Source organism: Equus asinus, chromosome 21 (assembly GCF_041296235.1).
Source record: "Equus asinus isolate D_3611 breed Donkey chromosome 21, EquAss-T2T_v2, whole genome shotgun sequence".
Lineage (NCBI taxonomy): Eukaryota > Metazoa > Chordata > Mammalia > Perissodactyla > Equidae > Equus > Equus asinus.
Window position 1 is genome coordinate 79,437,441 of NC_091810.1, and position 20,873 is coordinate 79,458,313.

At 41.1% G+C, this 20,873-nt stretch overlaps 1 protein-coding gene across 8 annotated transcripts in view; it reads right to left on the minus strand.

The window, feature by feature from the left end:
* The window catches only part of CPNE4 (copine 4), a 523,946-nt gene that overhangs the window by 328,177 nt on the left and 174,896 nt on the right, over window positions 1-20,873 (minus strand). For all 8 annotated transcript variants that reach the window (XM_070493180.1, XM_070493181.1, XM_070493182.1 and 5 more), the window contains one exon: window positions 2,835-3,015. In XM_070493180.1, the coding sequence (XP_070349281.1) occupies window positions 2,835-3,015 (181 nt within the window). The remainder of the gene's footprint in view (window positions 1-2,834; window positions 3,016-20,873) is intronic.

The window sequence follows — 20,873 nt, forward strand, 5'->3', positions numbered from 1 at the left end:
CATTCTATACCCTTTCCCTGCAAACCTTGCCAACTGTCTTCCAGCAAGGTTTGGTCAAAGGAAGGTGCTGACTGGAGACCTGAGAGCGACAGGAAGGGAGATGCCAGGGTGTCCTCGTCTCTCTCTCAGGCAGCATTTCCAGCACTATCTGATCTCCTCTATCTCTCTGGATGCCACCAGCTAGGCCCTCCTTCCATGATTCCAGCTTCAGCTAGGCAGCCCAGCTGTTTGGTTCCAGAACTGTTATCTCCTTCTTTTGTTCCTATTGTCCCCTGGTGTGCTTGTAAATGTTTAACAGCTGGCTCTCTAGGGGGGGAAAATGCCCTGATCTGAAATGTTTGCCAATGTCTGTGGTGTAAATACACACACCCAGGCTTGCAAATTTCTGAATATTTAACAATCGGCTCTCAGAAGCCTATTCAAGCTGGCTTCCGCACACTACTGTTCCTCCCGAAGCAAAGTAGCAGGCTCATGTTGTTAATCTCTGGGTTCCCTCACGGTCCCTAGTGAGTTTCTCAGCACTTCCCAACTCCTTTGTTACTAGTTACCTGAATTAAATCCTTTCTATTAGCTACTTAGTATGGGCTCTGTTTTCCCAATTTTATTTTTTATTTACTTTTTTTGGTGAGGAAGATTGGCCCTGAGCTAACATCTGTTGCCAATCTTCCTCTTTTTGCCTGAGGAAGATTGTCGCTGAGCTAACATCTGTGCCAGTCTTCCTCTATTATATGTGGGCTGCTGCCACAGGGTGGCTTGACAAGTGGTGCTAGGTCTGGCCCAGGTTCTGAACCCACGAACCCCAGGCCACTGAAGCAGAGCACGCAAACTTAACCACTATGCCACCAGGCTGGCCCCGCCCAATTGTATTCTGAGTGTATACTGTTAAGAGTATAAAGTTTATTAGAGAAGGGCTTCTCAAAGTGCCAGAATATAAATCAGCCATATCGTGAAGCATGCTGGAAGATCAGCTGACATTGCTGTTTTTAAAGAGTAAGACTTTCTGGATGAAAGAAGCAGTGAATCAATTTACGATGTGGCACAAGTTTCTTATCTCACTGTGCACTGGTAACAAGTTGGTGGGCTGGTAGCTGTGTGCAGACCATGCTTTGAGTAATGCTATAATAGAGCACTTTGGAAAAGCAATTTGGCAACATTATCAAAAGCCCCCAAAGTTCTACTAGTTCTACTTTCCCAGAAACTCATTCAAAACCAAGGAGAAAGCCTTATGCACAAAAATGCTCATTGCAGCCTTATTTAAAATAGGGTATTTTTGGAGGCAACTTCAAAGTGAAAAAATAGGAAAACTATGAAATAAACCCATTCGCTGGGATATTATGCAGCTTTAAAAATTATAATAACAAATATTATAGCAATGTGGAAAAATATAGTAATATGTCAGTAACAAAATCAGGAAAGAAAACTTTACATGCATGATAAGAATCATGTAAGAATATGAGGCCAGGAGGAAAAGACTGAAAAGAAATATAAACAAATAATAGTTGAATGATGTAAAGGGGTTAGAGATGAATTTCTTTCCTCTAATTTTCAAAGAGTGACTTTTTTCTAGTGCAGGCATTCCATTTAGTTTTGCTAAATAAAAAACAATAAAACCCACCGTCAAAGTCAATGAGAATAGTTAGAAGGAAAAGAAGACACGACACATTAAGATACCTTTGAATGTTGTTTTATGTTTAAGCGCTGGATGAGCCTGAAGTTAAATCAAGATCCCCAACCTGCCCATCTGCCCTATATTCCCCGACACATGCTGCATCCTCGCTTGAATTTCATCTGCTCACCAACCTCTAACACCACATTTGTATGAACAAGCAAACATTCTGCCTCTCGGGTCTTCTGAGCCTTCTTCCTGCTGCGGGGTGGAGCACAGTACTCCCTAGAGGAGCGCCTTCCAGCTATTGGCAGACCGGTGGGAGAAGTAGTGAAGGCTTGAAGAGTTTGTCCGCGGGAATTCAAAGCAGGTAGCTGCCTCCTCTTGCTCTGCTCAGCATGGCTTCAAACCCCTTATCCCAATTCCACTAAGCGCCTGGTTCCCTTAGAGGTGATAACCACTTCCTCTGCTCCACGCCACCCCTCCCTTTCCCACCATTCACCTCTGACCAGAGCTTTAAAAACATTGCTTCCTTAGATGAGATATCTAGTAGTAAAAAACAAAAAACTTAAAAACTAGCCCTCATCCAATTTTTTTTCAACTTTTAAGTAAACAAACAAAACTCATCTGCAGATTTCAACCTGCAATATTGCCACGCAAACCAACAAAGACTGCACCGGTGCCCATCAAAAGGATAAAATAGCAATAAAGAGCTCAGCCCTGGAGCTCCGCTGCCTGGGTGCAGAGAGCAGATTCTCTGCGTACAAGCTGAATGGTCTTGGGCAAACCCTTAACCTCTCGGTCTCCATTTCCTCATCTGTCTCTGTGTCTTCATGGGATTGTTATGAGGATTAAATTAGTTACTTTACATAAAGCACTTAGAACAGTGCCTGACGCTTGATAAGCACCCAATGAAGTTTAGCTAATATTAAGTTCTCACTTCAAAAAATAAATGTTGCGCGATGTGACCCCTGTAAGACAGTCCTCTCTGTCCTTCTCGAGGGGCCGCTCTATCCACAACAGCAGGCAAACTAACACTAAACGTCAAAATAGCCACAGCACTAAAACAGCCACATCAAAACATCATGATACAAGCAGAATCGTGATCATATTCGTTTCTAGAATTTTCTATCTCATCAAAATAAGCCACCTAAAGACGGGAAATGCCAAAACATTTTTGAACCAATCCTCCAGCCATGCTTCTGTCCATTTCCTTGGACATGCCTACCTCAAACCACTGCCCGTGGGACTGCATCTTGAGGATGACACAGGGGTCTGGTTTGGAAAGAGCATCTCTGTCGGAAATGCCTTTGCACGCCACGCGCAGCTCAACTTTGGTCAGGCAGGGACTGTTAAAGATCCCCAGCGTATTGGCAGCCGACTCATAGATGTTGCTCATCTTCTTCATTCTGTTTTAGGCAAGAAAAAGAGGAAAAAAGACATGCCAATCACCACAATATTTGTCAAAGGAGAAAACCTCCCAATCACCCCTCAGGAAATTGTTCAAAACACGGTTTCAAATATTGAATATATTTATGATGTCACTTTCCACCCAGTAGCACAGTTCCAGCAAAACAAAACCAAAACAACAACAAAACCCAACAGTTGTTGGTGCACTTGACTAAGAACACTATTTTCCTACATGATTTGCATATATTTGCATAGTATAATTTTTGGTCTGTGAAATAAAATTAATGAATTAGTGTAATAGACTGCAAACTGTAATCCAGTTGTTTTTTTTTTTAAAGATTTTATTTTTTCCTTTTTCTCCCCAAAGCCCCGTGGTACATAGTTGTATATTCTTCGTTGTGGGTCCTTCTAGTTGTGGTATGTGGGATGCTGCCTCAGCATGGTTCAATGAGCAGTGTCATGTCCGCGCCCAGGATTCGAACTGACGAAACACTGGGCCGCCTGCAGCGGAGCACGCGAACTTAACCACTCGGCCCCGGGGCCAGCCCCGTAATCCAGTTTTATATTAAGTGTATGGTTTCTGTGAAATTTGACAGATTTGTTGGTTAATCGATTGAATCACATCCCAAGTTTTTAAGACTTTCTAAAAATTCAGCTTTGCTTTTCTTTCTATGTGGTGGCTTGGAGAAATAAATTGTCCTACCAAAGAAACAATCCAGATATCCCTTCACTAAACTCTGGCCCACCTTCTCAAGATGCAGTCAGCAAGCTAGCTCCAAGAGAGAGAGGCCTAGAATCTGATTCCCTGCCCCAGGGGAGTGCCTACCTCCAGTCTCACCTTCTCCCTTCCTGCTTCCTTCCACCTGCCACAGAATCCAGAATCACAATGAGGAAAGTAAGGGGGAGACTGTGTGAGAGGAAAAGCACAAAGCCACGGATTCTGAACTCATGGAAACAGCAGCCACAAATAAACACTGCAGGCCCCCTTCCCATCCACGTGATAACCTTCACAGTAACGCTTTGCATCATGGAGGCCCTGGGCTATAGGGATCCCCCAGAAGCCACCAACACTCTCCTCCTTCTCTGAGGAGGCCTGCAGCTTTCAGGATAGTGGGAGATTCTCCTGGCAGTAAAATATCCTTCTCATGGAATTATGTTTCCTTGCAGATTCCTTGCGAAAAATGGCAATGGCTTCCTCAACTTCCCACAGCATTGATGCCCTACAGCGGAATTTCTTCATCTATAAAATGAGGATACTCCTTCCTTCTTCCTTCCCTTCCCTCACAAATATTCAGCAAGTTCCCCTTGGTACCCAGCACCACACTAGGTTCAAGTACACCATACCACCTCTTTCACACGGTGATGGTTGTACCTCAGCTTTACACACACACACACACACACACCCACTGGTCTCTCCAAATTTACCCGCTAGCTCCATGCCAAAGCCAAGCCTTTTCCAACCTGACAATGCCCCTCCCTCATGACACATGTCACCAGAATTTTCTCTGCCAAAGCTCTCTCACAAGGCTCTCCACTCTTGCTCTCTAGTCTTCTTCCTCTTTCTTTGTCTCTTTCTCTTTCTTTCTTTTTTCCTTCTTCCTTTCTACTTCCTTCCTTTCACCTTCCAGCTCTCTAGTGCCCCATTTATCTAATTATTGTGAACATATATTTTGCCCTGTATATGCCCAAAGGAAATTGTACTGAATGCCAAATAGTTATATCCTAGAACAGGAGTAGACAAACTACAGCCTGTGTGCCAAATCTGGCTCACCACTTGTTTTGCTAAATAAAGTTTTACTGGAACTCAATCACGTCATTCCTTTACACATTGTGAGTGGTTGCTTTTGCTACAATTGCAGAGTCGAGTAGTTGCAACAGAGACTTCATGGCCTGCAAAGCTTAAAATACTAACTATCTGCCCTCTTCAGAAAATGTTTTCCAACCTCTGTTCTAAAATATCAGCTAACAGAAAGTTGCCGTCGGGGAGGAGCCGCGATTCCGCTTTAGTGTGCATTGTGAGATTAGTCTGAGGATGAGAGTTGCTCTATCTTCCACCATAGTGAACATTAATAGGGACTTTGGGACACTTGTTTTTTTACATGTGAGAAAATTTAAGCTCAGAGAGAAGTGGCACCTTGCCCATGTTGCACAATAATTCTAGTGGCAGAGCTGGGGCTGGAATGTCAGTTTTCTATCTCCCAGCTCAATGCTATTTTTACCACGTGTAAAACCCTTAGCTGGAGAACTGGCTGAATCTACCAAGGAACAGTGGATTTGATAATATCCTTGATTTATTTCACCTCCATACATAATCATACTTTCCTTCTATTTTTAAATAAATTTTATTCATGTACATAGAAAATGCACAAGTCACAAATGCACAATTAATAAATTATTGTTCCTCTATTTTACAGGTTGTGAGCAGACCAATTACTCGAACAACATAGAAGACAGCGTACATGAAATGCAATGTATAGAAAAGTGACTGGAGAGAAGGAATAGACTAGCGGGAAGATGGCTTTGTGGTCAGACAGTGTTGGAAGCATGTTGGAAACTCTTTATTAACTTTTTGATAAGGACAGCTTATTCTTCAATCAATGTCTTCCTAAATTCTGCTTTCCCCAATGCATTCACCAGCTCCTTGGAATCACATTGCTCCTCTGTAGTTCTGAGTGGCCTCTAGCATCTATGGGAGGCACTGCTGTCTCTTTTAGCTGCCCCTATACTTACAGGCTCATGCCTTTGTCCATCCCCTTTCTTTCTTTTTTTTTTTTTCCTTAAAGACTTTATTTTTTAGAGCAGTTTTAGGTTCATAGCAAAATCGAGAAGAAGGTTCAGAGATATCCTACACGCCCCCTTCCTCACACATGCACAGCCTCCCCCATTATCAACATCCCCTGCTAGAGGGGTACATTGCTACAATTGATGAACCTACATTGACACCTCATTGTTATCCAAAGTCTGTAGTTGACATTAGGGTTCACTCTTGCTGTTGTACATTCTGTGGGTTTGGACCAATATATAATGACACGTATCCACCATTATAGTGTCATACAGAGTGGTTTCACTGCCCTAAATATCCTCTGTGCTCCACCTGTTCATCCTTCCATCCTTCCTAACCCCTGGCAACCACTAATCTTTTTACTACCTCCACAGTTTTGCCTTTTGCCAGAATGTTATATAGTTGGGATCACAGAGCATGCACCTTTTCAGGTTGGTTCCTTTCATCCATCTGCTTTCTTGAACTACTGACTCCTTTCTATAGAACACAAGCTTTTTCAATAGAATGGAACATCTTCTCTAATGCCTAGTCTTAACTGTGAGGTGTAATAGAAAAATGACTCAATATAGGAGACACATAGTTCCTTCCAGGTCCAAATCCTGGCTCTTCTACTAACCATGTGACCCTCAGCAGGGTACTTAACCTCTCTCATATTAATACTTACCTTGAACAGTTGCTACGATGGGCAGATGAAATAATATACGTAAAGTGATTAGCACAATGCCAGGTATATAGTAGATGCTCCAAAAATGGAGCTATTATTATTACCATCTGACTGCTCTCAAGATTAAATCATTCATTCTCTTACTGCCAACTGGAACTCTCTTAGAATTCCTGCTACTACAGTAGTTTAAGATCAAAGTTCTACTATCCCCTTTAAATGCATTCTGTCTTTGCAGCCACACAATCTGGGCATACCACCCCCCACCAAAACACACAGCCACCTCTCAGATCAGTCATTTGTCTGAGGATTCGTACACATTAGTGGACAATTCTCACACATTCAAAAGGCAGAAAGCAAAACAATGGTGACAATCTAATCACATGTGCCAAAAGCTGTCCAAACTAACTTAAAATTATTAAGAAGGCTTCTTGAAATATGGATTTACACACATAGTCATTAATGATATATCGTATACTATATGAGTATGTAGTATTATGAGTTATGTATTAGTTGATAGTAAATTTAAGTAGTTTATAAATGAATAAATAAATGAGCTGGTGCACACGTTCAGAGTTTTTTTTTTTTAACCAATGAAGGATATGATCCAAAAATTTTATAGATCATTCTTTTAGGCAATAGGAAACACTTGGAGGATTTAGAGCTGGGAAAATGGACGTGATTAAATAAGCACTTGATAAAGATCAATCTGGTACCAATATGATGTTTGGACTGGAGAAGAGAAAAAGGTTTGTGATTGTCTAAGGCTGTGATGCTGGTCATTGTCTAATACTCCCTTGCCCGTTGATTCTCCTTCCTCCTTCTCCTGCTCAGAGACCCACAGGCTAACCTCTTTTGACTTCCAGCTCATTGTTGGCTAGCTTCCTGTTGCGGTGGTCTGAATGTTTGTGTCCCTTCAAAATTCCTATGTTGAAATCCTAACCCCTAAACGTGTCGGTATTAGGAGGTGGGGCCTTTGGGAGGTGATTAGGATGTGAGGGTAGAACTCTCAGGAATGGGATTAGTGCTTTTGTAAAAGAGATCCCACAGAGCTCCCTAGACCCTCCCACCATGTGAAGATACAACAGCAAGTCTGTAACCCAGAAGAGGGCCCTCACCCAATCATGCTGGCACCCTGATCTTGGACTCCCAGGCTCTAGAACTATGAGAAATCAATTTCTGTTGTTTATAAGCTACCCAGTGTGTGGTATTTTGTTACAGTAGTCTGAATGGACTAAGCCACTTATTGGGTTTGATTAAAAGAATGCAGATCCAGGAAAGAGAGAAGAGAGAGAACTACACATTTCTTCCCAACTCTCATCCTTAGGGGTGGCCAAGTCCCTCCATGACTGGGTCCTCTCAGGCAACTATCTCCAGGGCTCCAGCTCCTACTGTGCTTTGGTAATACTGTTTCCTCCTTTTGTTCCTTCAGGTTTTTCTGCAAGTCTTAAGTTGGGCATCTAAGAGGCAGAGCCTGAAATAGGGATTCAGACACCTTTGATGAATGGAGCAGAGGGCAGAAAAGAAGTGAAGTAAGCAAGGAGTTAGTAAGTAAGTGGTCTCAGTAGGAGTCCAGCTTCAGCACAGTTCCAAGGAGGGCTCTGGAGTAAGAATGAGTTGGTCTCACCTTAAGGAAAGGAGTCCACCCTCTTATAGCTCCATGTCAGTCAGTCATGCTGGGGTTGAGGAGGCATAACCTCTTAAGTTTATCCCCTCCCCACCATTGGCTGAGACCAATTAGGCAATTCTCCAGAAAGGGGGCAACTGTGAGCCATTAGCAGCCAGGAATCATAGCCATTGGGGGAAGGATGCACTTACTTGATAAAGGGATTCTGGGCAGAGTAGCAACAGGATCTATTTAACCACAGTAGTTAGTCTCCTACAGCCTCCCTGTTAGTTTCCTTAACTCCAACTATATCACTGTAAATGATCTCTCCATTAAAATTTCTTGAATCAACAGAGATGATTCTGTTTCCTGCCTGGAAGAGAATAGAACTAGAGCAGTCCAGCTGGAACAAAAACCCAGGAGTGGCATGGCTGACAGATGCTAAGATGACTCCCTCCCTGTATTTATACCCTCGTTTCACTCTCTCTCCTCAAGTATAGGTGGGGCCTGTAAGTTTCATTTAACTAATAAAATATGGCAAAAGTAATGGGATGTCACTTCTGCAATTACAATGCATAAGATAGTAACATCATCTTGTTAAGAGACTTTCTCCCTTGCTGGCTTTCATAAAATAGCCATGTTGGGGAGGCAAGGAACTGAGGGCAACCAACAGCAAGCAAGGTACTGAGATCCTCCTTCCAACAGGCTGAAAGGAACTGAATCCTACCAACAACTTGTGAGCTTAGAAGTGGCTCATTCCCCAGTCGAATCTCTGATGAGACTGCAGCCCTGGCTGACACCTTGATTGCAGCCTTGTGAGATCCTGAAACATAGAATCCAGCTAATCTGTGACCACACTCCTGATGCACAAAAACTGTGAGATAACAAATATGTGTTGTTTTAAGCCACTAAATTTGTGCATATTGTTATGCAGCAACAGATAACTAATAAAAACAGTTTCAAGAGGTACTCCAATGTAGAAAAAAGAAATATAGATATATATGTATATGAACTCCTTTAGGATAGGAACTTCTTGTGATACTTTAGTGCATCCCCAGTGGTGCTCATCTTCATAATATTTGTGGCTGGTGATGAAACCAACAAAAATCTTCAACTTAGGGGGACAGGGTAAGAAATGTGGAGATACTAAAGATGAAACTCTCAACTTTTCATGATTACCTAGGGTCCTGGCTCACCTCCAGGTCCATGCACAATGAAAGCCCTGATCAGATATATTGGAGTTCATGGGATCCTCTGGCTGCCCAGAGGTAACAGCAGTCCTGACCTTGACTTTAGAGGTGGTACACAGGCTAGTGAAGTCAAATGGTTTGGCCTTAGCCCAGCTGAAGCTCACTGCTGAAAGGTGATCACAAAATGTGGTTCCGTCAATGAGTGATCAGCTACCTCTAGCCCTAGATAAATGGAGTAAACAAGTAATTTCACACTCTGTTAGAGAACAGGATTAATATGGCCAGATTATCAATACATTTTCCATGGCCTATTTAAATCCTCTTTGTTGCCTTTCATACAATACCCTGGTTTTACGGAGACTAATGTCTGCTGAGAATTATTTTGACGAAAGCTGACTTCTGGCCAATTTTAGAAGCAAATTATAATTGTCCTTTCACTCAGATAATTTAAGTTATAAAAAACCACCACTTCAGCATATCCACACTCTCTAACAGGACAAACTGATCCTGAAACTTAATTAGTTTCTGAATGAGTTGCAAACAACGCCAAGACAATAGAGAGCTCAAGAGGAAAGAGAATCAGCTTGAGTCACAGGGGAACCAATTGAGCAGAACTTGTCTTAAAACCGTGTTAAGAATCAGTGCATAATCACTGTTCTGCTTGCTTTGGTATTAGTTGGCCTTTTTAAATGTCACAGCACATCCAAGGAAGGCTGGTGTGCTGGATGTCTCTGTCACACAACTTTTCCATCTCAATTCAAGAAATAGGTATGGGGCATCTGCTATGTGCCCTGTGCTATGCTAGATGGCGGAGTCGCTGAGCATCCATTCACTCAGCTGAAGATAAACCATGTGTAATTCCACCGGGACTTGTTGGTTTATTTCATATTCAACAATCCTTGATCTCCTTTTGGATCAAGAGTAAATCTCCTAGGTGGTAAGCACTGTGCTAAACCCTGTAAAGGATGGAGACGTGAATGAGATCATCCATCTGCCTAAAGGTTCATATTCTGGAGCAGTGATTTCAGACTTTAACGTGATCATGAATCACTTGGGGAGCTCATTCAAATGTAGTTCCTGTTTCAAGAGTCTGTGGGGGGGCCTGAGATTCTGCTCCCAGGTGTCATTGATCCTGCTGGCCTGTGGACCACGCTTTGCTGAGTATAAACTTAGCATCTATAAAATAAGGCAAACTGCCCCGGAGGTTGCTTATCTTAAGATCAGACACTCACATATGAGACACAGAATGACGTAGAGAATAAGAGGGTGGATCTAGAATCAGAGGATTTGATGTTGAGCCAAGCTCTACCACTCATTTGCTGCATGTCCTTGGGCAAGTTACTTGACCCCTCTGTGCCTCAGTTTTATCCTGTGTAAAATGGGGATAATAATAGTTCCTACCTTGTAGAGTTGTCTTGAGAATTAAATGAATTAATCCCCATAAAGTCCTTAGAAGAGTACCTGGTTCATAGTGAGCATTCAATAAATGCAAATCATTATTGTCCTTTTTAAACATTATGCCGCTAGGTTCATACAACATTTATCAACCTCCTATATATGCGCCAAACACTCAACATTAAGTCATCAGATCTTCAGGGGAGCCCTTCACCTCTCCAGCCTCAGTGTGGTAGAACATGGATTTGAACCCGGAACTCCAGGTCCACCACTCCGCTATTCTTGCCTCCCTGTGGGACAGCTGCTTAAGAAGATTCTCAAAAAACTGGCAACTGAGGACTCACACCACACGATACTTCCCCAAATTTTCCTGACCCACCTGCTTCCCCTGAACCTCACACTGCAGCTGCCCCTCCCGCCCTCTTTCTGTCTACCCCTCAAAACTCCCAGCACCCTTCTCTCTCAAGTCCTCTAGACTTCAGATTTTTTACTGTTTTTTTTTTTTCATAGAGAGTCCTTTATTTTGTAAATTAATCTGCCCTCTAGGTTTATTTCCTCTCGCAACTTTAGTCATTACTCCCCCTGTCAGGCCCGCTCAGCTCCCAGGTTGACAAAACAACATTGAATCTTCCCCGGAGGGTGGGAAAGGGAGAAAAGCCATCAATATTTATTCGTTTTGTTTTCATCAAGCATATAATTCTCTATAAATCTCTTTTAAAAATAGCTTACTTTCCTGGCCACTAACCATAACTACACTAGTAACAAACTACACATATACTGTTCATTTAATCCTCAAGACAATCTCTTGAGATAGGTGTAGTCAGCCCCCTTTCATAGATGTAAAAAACGACACTCACAGTGGCTAAATAACCTGCCCCAAAGTCATAGCTGGTAAGTGACAGAGACAGGAATTAAGGTTGAGTCTATTGGATTCCAAAATCTATGTTTTTGACCATTTCTTATAAAATGACTTACACCCTTAATTTGCATAACAATTACGTTCTTTCTAAGTCACACAAAGGTATACTCCAACCCTGTTGCAATTTGAATAAATCTCTAAGGCATAGTGTGTGCATAAACGAGACTGTGCTCTAGCAGGCTTTAAAAATTCACTTTTCTTTACTCCCCTTACTGTCAAGGCAGCTCAAGTCACTTGGAATTCTATTTGTAACAGTAGCCACATCAACCAATTGAGGGGTCTGGGAACTCAGTGTTCTTGCTCTGATGATTTCGAACACTGAACATTTGATGAGTTACAGATGGTGGAGCTACACACTCGGCAAAACCAGAGATAAAACCATGTGAACCACAAAAGGCCACGGTTCTAATGAATAAGATTCAAAATTGACAATATGTATACATGAATGTTTTTCTGGAAGATACTATGCCAAATCACTCAAGTGCAGTGAATTATTATTTCAGTCATTTCCTGAGGTTTCTAATTTGAGACAATAGAGAGACCAAAAGAGAAAATCCAGCAGAGATCTTATTTCCTGAAAAACAGTTTTCTTGGGAAAATGTACATAAGGAATCAGATATACAAATGTTCTAGGAACTTCCGGGCTCACATTTTTGTCTCTAACAGTGAGTCATAAAGATGGGATTTTTCTAGAAAGCAATTATGTCTAATGCATCACATTCATATTAATTTTATAGTGCTCAAATGTCACCCATTTTTAGGAAAAGAACTAGATGTATAAATTTAACTAGATAATTATAAAGGCTAACAGAAACTTTTAAAAGTAAAATTTGAACAAAATATCCAAGGAAACTGTATGAATGGCTGTCTCCTCCCCATCATGGCCCTTCCTTTGCCTAGCGTACCACAGGCAACTATAACTCCTGAAGGAGAGAAAAAAGGCAAATTCAGATGATGTTTTATTTTGGCACTGAAACAATTTCTTCTTGTTTCTCAGGCAACTAAATTTACCCCGTAGAAAGATCAAATCCCAATCTTCTTTGGTTCAGTTATTTTCCCTTTTTAATATAATCACAGGTTGGATTCCTCCACTAATGTCATGTTAACAGGAAGCTGGGGGCTCACAAAATGGATTTTGCATTTCTGGTCTCACACATGTGGCTAAATTTACAAGAAAAAAAGGAGCAAGGTTATTTTTATGCTCAACGAGCAAAACTACAGAGAGCTTATGAAGCCAGAAGCCAATTTCCCTGAGAAAGTATAACTGATGTACTTATGAGTCTGGTTATGCTTCTCTACCTTCTCATTTAAGACTTGCTTCATCTGCTTTTAATGACATCCTAGTGTTAACACGTGTTTGCTAAGTTGGCAGAGTACAACAAGCTGCGTTTTGGGAAAGAAGAAGGGTTGAGTAGATGATAAAGTGTAAAAAGAAATACCTCTTAGGACACAAAACACAACCTCTAGTTCAGTGCTGCCCAGTAGAAATATGTGTGATGATAGAAGCGTTCTATATCTATGCTGTCCAATACAGTGGCCACGCACCACAAAAGGCTATTGATCCCTTGAACTGCGGCTAATGCAATTGAGGAAATAAATTTTAAATTTTATTTCATCTTAATTTAAATGTAAAGCCACCTGTGGCTGGTGGATACCATAATTGACATGTACTGGACATACCATATTAGACTACTGTTCATATCTTTCTGGGTTTTTTTTTTTTCTTTGTTTCCCCTAAAGACTAAAGCTGAATAGTTTGCTTAAAAGCACCTTCCAACATAAATGCAATGTCTAGGATCTCACCTCAAAGCAATTCATGAAAACAGGACTCTTCTATAAGAGAAATTTAGCTTCCCATCTTGGTGGAGACTGGATGCAGAAGTGCTAAAAGGACTTCACAGGTCCAAGTTTGGCTCATAGGTTTCCTCATCAATCACTGCCAGTTGATCGGTGGTGACTGCCTCTACATAGGGCTGCATGGAGGTAGACCACATGGGAAAGAGTATGGGATTAATTCAGGATGGCTGCCCTCCACATGCATGGAAGAGGAGAGTGGCAGCCCATGGGCTGTGTTTTACTGGCACAAGGAGAGACCTTAAGGAAAATACTGGAATGAGTCTCTCCTTAGAACTTCTTTCTAATGTGGCATTACCTTTATGTCCGATGTGTAATAATGTTTCTAATAAAAGTTTCAAAATGGCAGAACATAAGATTTGTGGCAAATGGCCTTGTTAGAGCAGCTATGGATGAAAACAAAGGAGAAATGAGAATTTAGTAAAAGTATTATATAAACTAGGTATGATTTTGGGAGTGGACAGAGGACCGCTTGAAAGGGAGGACATTTTGGAGGAGAGCATCATGTCCGTCTCAGAGATAGGCCATATGACCAGCCTCGTGGACACATGGGTGACGCTTTGGGGAAGAGGAAAGCCACAGCAGATGTGGAAGGGGTGGTACGTGCATGGACATTCAGACACACACACACACACTCTTTCCCTCTGAGACTTCCAGCGTACCAGAGTGCAAGGTAGGATTGCTTTTGTGTAACAATGTGAGAAATGTATATGATGGGAGGAGTTTGAAAAGGAAAGAGACAGTCTCCCCACGAGCAAAGAGAAACTTTAGGGGTCATCTGCAGGAGGGGATTGGCTGAATTGATCAAGTCTGTGTACCTGGGCAAGGCTCCATGGGAGACGTTAGACGGGGAAGAAATTTGACAAATGCCATATGTGTGGTAGCTGAGATTTCTGTGGATTTCCAATCCTTACTGAATGTGACAAGAATCTGAGCACAAAAAAACTTGCAGTCTCTGGTGTGGGAAGAGACAGACCAGAGAAACAAGTGCCACATTTAAAATGATAACAGCAACAGTGACACCAACAATAGCAACCATTTTTAGATACTTATGTGTCTAGCACTGTGGTCAGTGCTTCCAATTACACTATCATATTTAGTCCTCTCAGTGGTTATGAAAGGTAACTTGATATTATTTCAATTTTACTGATGAGAAAACTGAGATTCAGAAAATCCAAGTAAATTGCTGGATCACATAATCAAAGAATGGAGGAGGTGGGCTTCAATCAGATCTTTTAAATTGCAAAGCTCAGGATTTCGTCTGTAACGTTATTCTGCCCCCTCTTGCACGTCTTAAGATCTAGGTTTAGTTTCTAGTTCTATTTGAATCCCTTAATGTTGGAAGTCCCAGAGTGTTATATCTCATTCATTCATTCATAAAATATTTATTGAACACTTCAAGTGTGTGCTAGGAACCATGCTGGGTACTGGGAGATACAAAGATAGAAAGACAGGGTCACTACCTTCAAGGAGCTCACAGGCAAATGTGGAAAAAGATAAGTAAATATTTATAATAGATTAGTTTTGCCTGTTATGCTTTCTTCCATATTTCCATTAAAATAGCCATGGAGAAACTCAGAAACCAGCAATAGCACTAAAAAGGAAAAAAATATCCAGGGGGAATTTTCCTCTGGCTGTTTTCTACATAGCTATGTTATGGAACTATTATTCTATTCTACGTGGTACTAACAGACATTCTCAAAAGAAGCAAATGGTAGTATTTATAACATAGAGCAGGTTTCTTTACAGTAGGAAGTTTCAGTCGTTAGTATGTGAATGTGCTCTGTAAATCTCCAAAGAGAAGGTATGGTATATAACGTTTTCCAAACTTATTTAATCACAGGAAATTTTTCATGGGACACATTAGAAGATAAATGATCATCAATAATAATAATAATGATAATAAATTTGGAAAAATTGGTAGAGGTTAAAGGGCAACAAGCAGAAGCATATCGTATTTGGGAATATTTTGTTTCCCATGAAAAGTACTATAATTGGGAGCTAAGATAAGAACATCCCAGGAAGTAGTGCAGTGTGGGAGGTGCTGGACTCTGAGCTTCTAGCTAAGTCAGAGAGCTCCAGCCATAGCTGATATACCTACTCTGGATAAATACTGTTGGACTCGCCAACTTAGGCCAGGTACTAGATATTAAGGTGACTTTCAGACACTCAACTGAGAGGTGGGAGATCCTAGCACCGAGTAGATAGCAAAGAGGATTAATGACACTCCACTTAACCTGTCCACTGGTAAATGCCAGGCTGGATAGATTTCTTCCTAAGTCTGAATGAGTAAATAGAAAAAAACAACAGGGGACCTAAGAAAAGGATGCAGATAACTAAATTGTGGTCTATTCACATGATGGAATGCCATGCAACAACAAAAAGTAGAGGACCTTTTGATACACACCAACAGGGATGAATTTCCTATATGTAATGTTGAATAAAACATGCCAGACACAAAACAGCACATTCTGTATGATCCCAATTACAAGTTCAAAATGATGTATCAAAATGAATTATAATGGTAGAAGTCAGAATAACAGTTACTTTTTGTGGTGGCAATGATGGGAGGGATACAGAAGAGGCTTCTGGGATGCAGAAACATTCCATATCTTGATGTGGGAGTGTTTGCTTTGTAAAGCTTCATGGAGCCTACACTTAGGATGTATGTTTGTTGCACTTGGATAAAATTTTACTTAAAAAATAAATAATAGATAGTATAAATAAGACCAACATACCTAATACATTAGTAATCACAAAGAAGTTAAATTTCCCTTACTAAAGGACCAAGAACCTTAGATTATCTTTTAAATCTACCTACGTGATACTTACAAAGCAAACCAATGAGTAAGTGAATGGATGAGTGAGCAAATGAACGCTCACTCATTTTTCAGTTTTCTTCATCATATGGATGAAGGAAAGTAGACAAACTCCAATTAAAAAAGGTAGGGATGGTAATTTGCAATTTCACCACCCAGATAAAAAACACTACTGTTATTATTTTTGTATATTTTAGTACAGCCCTTTTTAATCAGAATCAGAATCTGTACATAGTTTTTGTACTGCTTTTTAACCTAATGATATATTAAAAAGCATATCCCAGTGTCATCATTTTTTATAAACATGAGTTTTAGTAACTAATATTCCATTATACTGACATATCATCTATTCAATCAGTCCCTTTTCCTTGGACATTTAAACCACTTCCAGTATGTTATTATCTAAAGATACTCCAATAGGCATACATATTATTTATACCATATCAGTCTCCCAAAAGCCAGCTTCACTCTAGACATCAGTTTCATAAAATTATACAGTACCTATTCCTTAAAACAATCTGAAACTTTTGCTTTGTGACCATCAAAGTGGAGCAGGGGCCATCTGGCTTGTGAGAAACCAGGGAAAGTATGGAAAACCCAAGAGGTCCAGAGAGGAGTCTAGGAAAAAGATGTCTCAAGTGGATGAGCGGCTCAGGCTCTAAGGAAAATGACTCCCATTTCTCCCTAAGTTTTTTTCCTAATCCTCCTCCCTCTCACAAGAGTAAGACCCAGAGGGAGAGGACAAAGGCACCAAGCACCCAGGTGGCTGCCTCTGTTCTTCTCTCAATCCAAAGGCGAAAGAGACCCTCCTGACTCTCATGTGATCCAGCTCAATTCAACAGAACGGTAGACCAGATAGGCATTTGGATCCATGGTCTACCTGGTGATAGTGTTTATCTACAGTGTCTTCCATATAGCACATGTCCTCAGGGAACCCACCAAGGACGCTGTAGGAACAAAGGTTCTGAATTCAACTCATCAGAGACACGGCTAACAACAAAGAGCCAGCGGGTAACGTGTCCTATCTCCCTTTCATTAGTTAAGTCCTTGTTTCTTCCCCTCCCTGGGGAACCATTCATTTCCATCCTCCACCTTAACTCCAGCCTTGGTAGGTAGAGCAGTGAAGAAAGAGTGGGAGGGAGAAGGCACTTAGTTCAGCCATGAACTTAGCTCAGATACTTCACTAAATAGCATCAATATTATACAGAAAGAATTTAGAAGGGCACGAAAATGACTAGAGGAATGGAAAAGTAAAAGGATCTAGGATTCAAAGAAAAGGCCAAATTATTTTAAAATGGATAGAGCAGGGGTTCCAAAACTTTGCTGCAACCAGGAGTCACTTGAGGATCTTTAAAAAATACTGACACCTGTGTTCCACCTCAGACATTCTGATTTAATTGGAGTGAGACGAGCATCGGGAGTTTTAAAAGCTCCCTAGGTAATTCGAATATGCATCAAAATTTGGAGACTATTAATGTAGAGATTTATGTTACAGAAGAATGCAGACCAGGTATTTTTTCTCAGTCCCTAGATAGGATGAGATTGGGAGAGTGGTGACTTACTTTTTAACTCTCAAGGAGATCCAACCCTCAAACAAACCAATAAATGTAAATATGGGTGCTATCAACCAGTTGGTAGAATGGCTTGTTGACCTGTGTGTCCCTGGGGCTCAAACAGCAGAATCATGGCTGCAACACCAGCTCTGGTCTCCTCCAGCTCCCACCTGAGGTCACTCTTCCCTGGCTTTCCAAATGGTGCCATGACCATGTTAGTGGCAACCTGAAAGCACAGCTCAAACCAGGGCAGACCTTGGTCTTCAACAAGCACCAATTGCAAGATTTTCCTCTTCACATGGAATTTTCCTGTGAATTGATCTTCACAAAGAAGTTATACTCTCAAAACCAAAGGATTCCTTCTTCTAGTCATTTATGATTTGCTAAAAGTTTCTCTTTCTCTCTCGTAATTTTGCACTTTCCTTTTGCTTGGGATGCCTCCTACACCCCACCCCCTACGTACCCATACACATCACAGTTTCAGTTGAAACATCGCCTACTCCAGGGAGCCGCCCAGAGCCACCCCTAGGCTAAATTAGTTGTCCCTCCTCAAGGCTCCCATAACACCTTGGGTTCATCACTGTACCAGCAGCGTTATCTCACTTGATCAAAGTCATTGATTAACTTGTCTGCTTCCTTCACAAAACTGTAAGCTCCATGAGGGTATGGGCCCTCCATCTTTCCATCTGTAAATTCCCATCAACCGGTACATGACATAGAAAGTAGACTTACTATTGTGCACAAAAAAGGTTCTGCTTGAGGAAAAAAAAAAGACATTTTTACCTTTCTATTTGAATGGCAAAATATATCTTTTGGGGGTGGGGGAGAAAAATGGGAAGAGAAAGAAAAGAAATATCTTCTTATAATGTGCTCAATACTATTCTCAAGTACATATATACGTTAAGTGCTTGGGCTCTTGCACCGACCACCTGAAGGATGTACTAGGATACCCCAGTGTATAGAGTGCAAAGTCTCAGACTATTTGGACTACTTCTCAAGGGTCACACAGCAATTGAGCACTTAAGCTGAGTGCAAACATAGGCATTCTGACTTTTGGTGATTAATCACCATGCTATCCTCTATTTATTAAGAATTTCAGGGGATCTGGGTACATTTGACATATTTTCCACCTGCCTGGTCAAGAAAGTGAGAAAGTCAGAAATACGGTTGATTCTTTCATATCTGCAGATGGAATGAAAAAGAGACTAGTAGAAGGAATGGTCGTCAGGCTGTGGGAAATTCCATCTCTAAGTGACGTCCCAGTGGTATGGAGATTTGTTCTGTTCTGGTGGGTTTCAACAGCAAGTAATCCATTTAAGGAAAGAGAGAAATTAATTAGGTATTCTAGCAGTTAAGGATTAGTTGAAAACGTTCTATGGTCTACCTAATTGGGTTCTTTAAAAAAAACAGAGACACGCATTTAAAGCTTATTTTACCCAAGTTAAAATAAAATAAAGTGTGATTTTTTTTTAAGGGAAATAATAATATGGCTAACTAGCATGAACTGTAGGCTGTCTCCTCTAGAATCAACCATGGAGACTCTACAGAAACAAGAGGTAGGTATGGATAAGAGGAATTAACAGAAAACATTGCGAGAAACCCCAAGGGGAGGGATGGCTGGCAGTGAGAGGACAGGACAAAGAAAAACTTTTAAGTGTTTTTCCTGCCTCCCCCACAAGTTAGCATGTGACAAGTATTGTAAAAGAAAGACCATCGGCCAACAAACATCTGTTGATTTGAAGCAGAATTACTGGATTAGATGCACCAAGAATTTAAAATGATTAATAATAATACTTAGAACAAGTATACTTAAAAACAAAGATATGAACAATAAGAAAGAAGAAATTAATTATAATGAGGAGAAACAAGTGGGGTTATTACAGGATCAAAGAAAATAAAAATAGGAATAAACCGTGAGAGAGAGTTTTTGAAGAGGAGAAGGAAGAGAAAGAAAGCTGACATCCCCGGGTCAGCGACCCACCACGGACCTTTCCTGGAGAAGCACACCCTAATGGTAGGTTTAAGTATTTTAAGCAAAAATGAACTTTTTTAAAGTCTGTATCTGCAAATCTCACTAGGCAAAATGTCAGAGCCTGTTAATCCCATTCTTTTAAATTTGATCTCCCAATTTTGAGTGAGAAATTTTCCATTTCTCTCCTGTCTCCAAAATTCCTTTAATACTCTAGAAAAGCTTGAATATTTAATTCAGGTCCTGAGGGATGGGTCATAGTTCTTAAAGCAGGCCAGAGAAAGAGGAAAACAGCATACCAGGAAGATGCAACAGCTTGGGCAAAGGAGTAAAGGTCTGAGGTAGGGTGGTGGGAGCAGGGAGCACAGCATTGAGTGATCTCTGTGGTTAGAATGCAGCATGTGGTGGAGAGGAGAGAGCAGGACTAAGGGGGGCTGGACTGAAGGACTTTGCGTGCCTTGTGACTAACAATAGCTAATATCTTGTACTGAACAGGTTTCAGTGATTTTGCCTCACAATTTACTTTCTTTCTCATTTAAGCCCTTTTTTCTCGTATAAACCTCACAACAATCTTACAGGCAGTTATTATTCCCATTTTTCAGATGGGCATACTGAGGCTCTGGGAATCTTGTTTGTTTGTTTACTTGCTTTTCTGCTTTTTAGTTGTCTTGTTTTGTTCGCTTTTCAAAGGATCATGCAGTTGTCTGACGTCAAAATCTTGGTTGTTTCCAATTGTGCTTGCCAAAATACAGAAGGGACCATTTAACTCCCCTCTCTATAGCCCTTCAGTGGACCCCAGGCACTTTCAGGGTTAAGAACACATTCCCTAGCACGGCACAAAGAGCCTTTCCGCATTTCCCACCACATGTCCACAACCCTTCACAACCCCTTCCCTCCAACCACTGCAAATGACGTGTTACTTTCCACACATTCGCGTGGCTCAATCACAACTCCTAAGGCATCTCGCTGTCACTGCTGAGTTATTCATCTGGTTCCCACCTCAGACCGGGTGCTCTTGGAGGTCAAGCTTGTGTCCTATTTCTGTTTTTATCCCACTGTCAAGTATAATGCCTGGTTCTAAATGAGGTTCTCAATCAATGTTTGCTGAA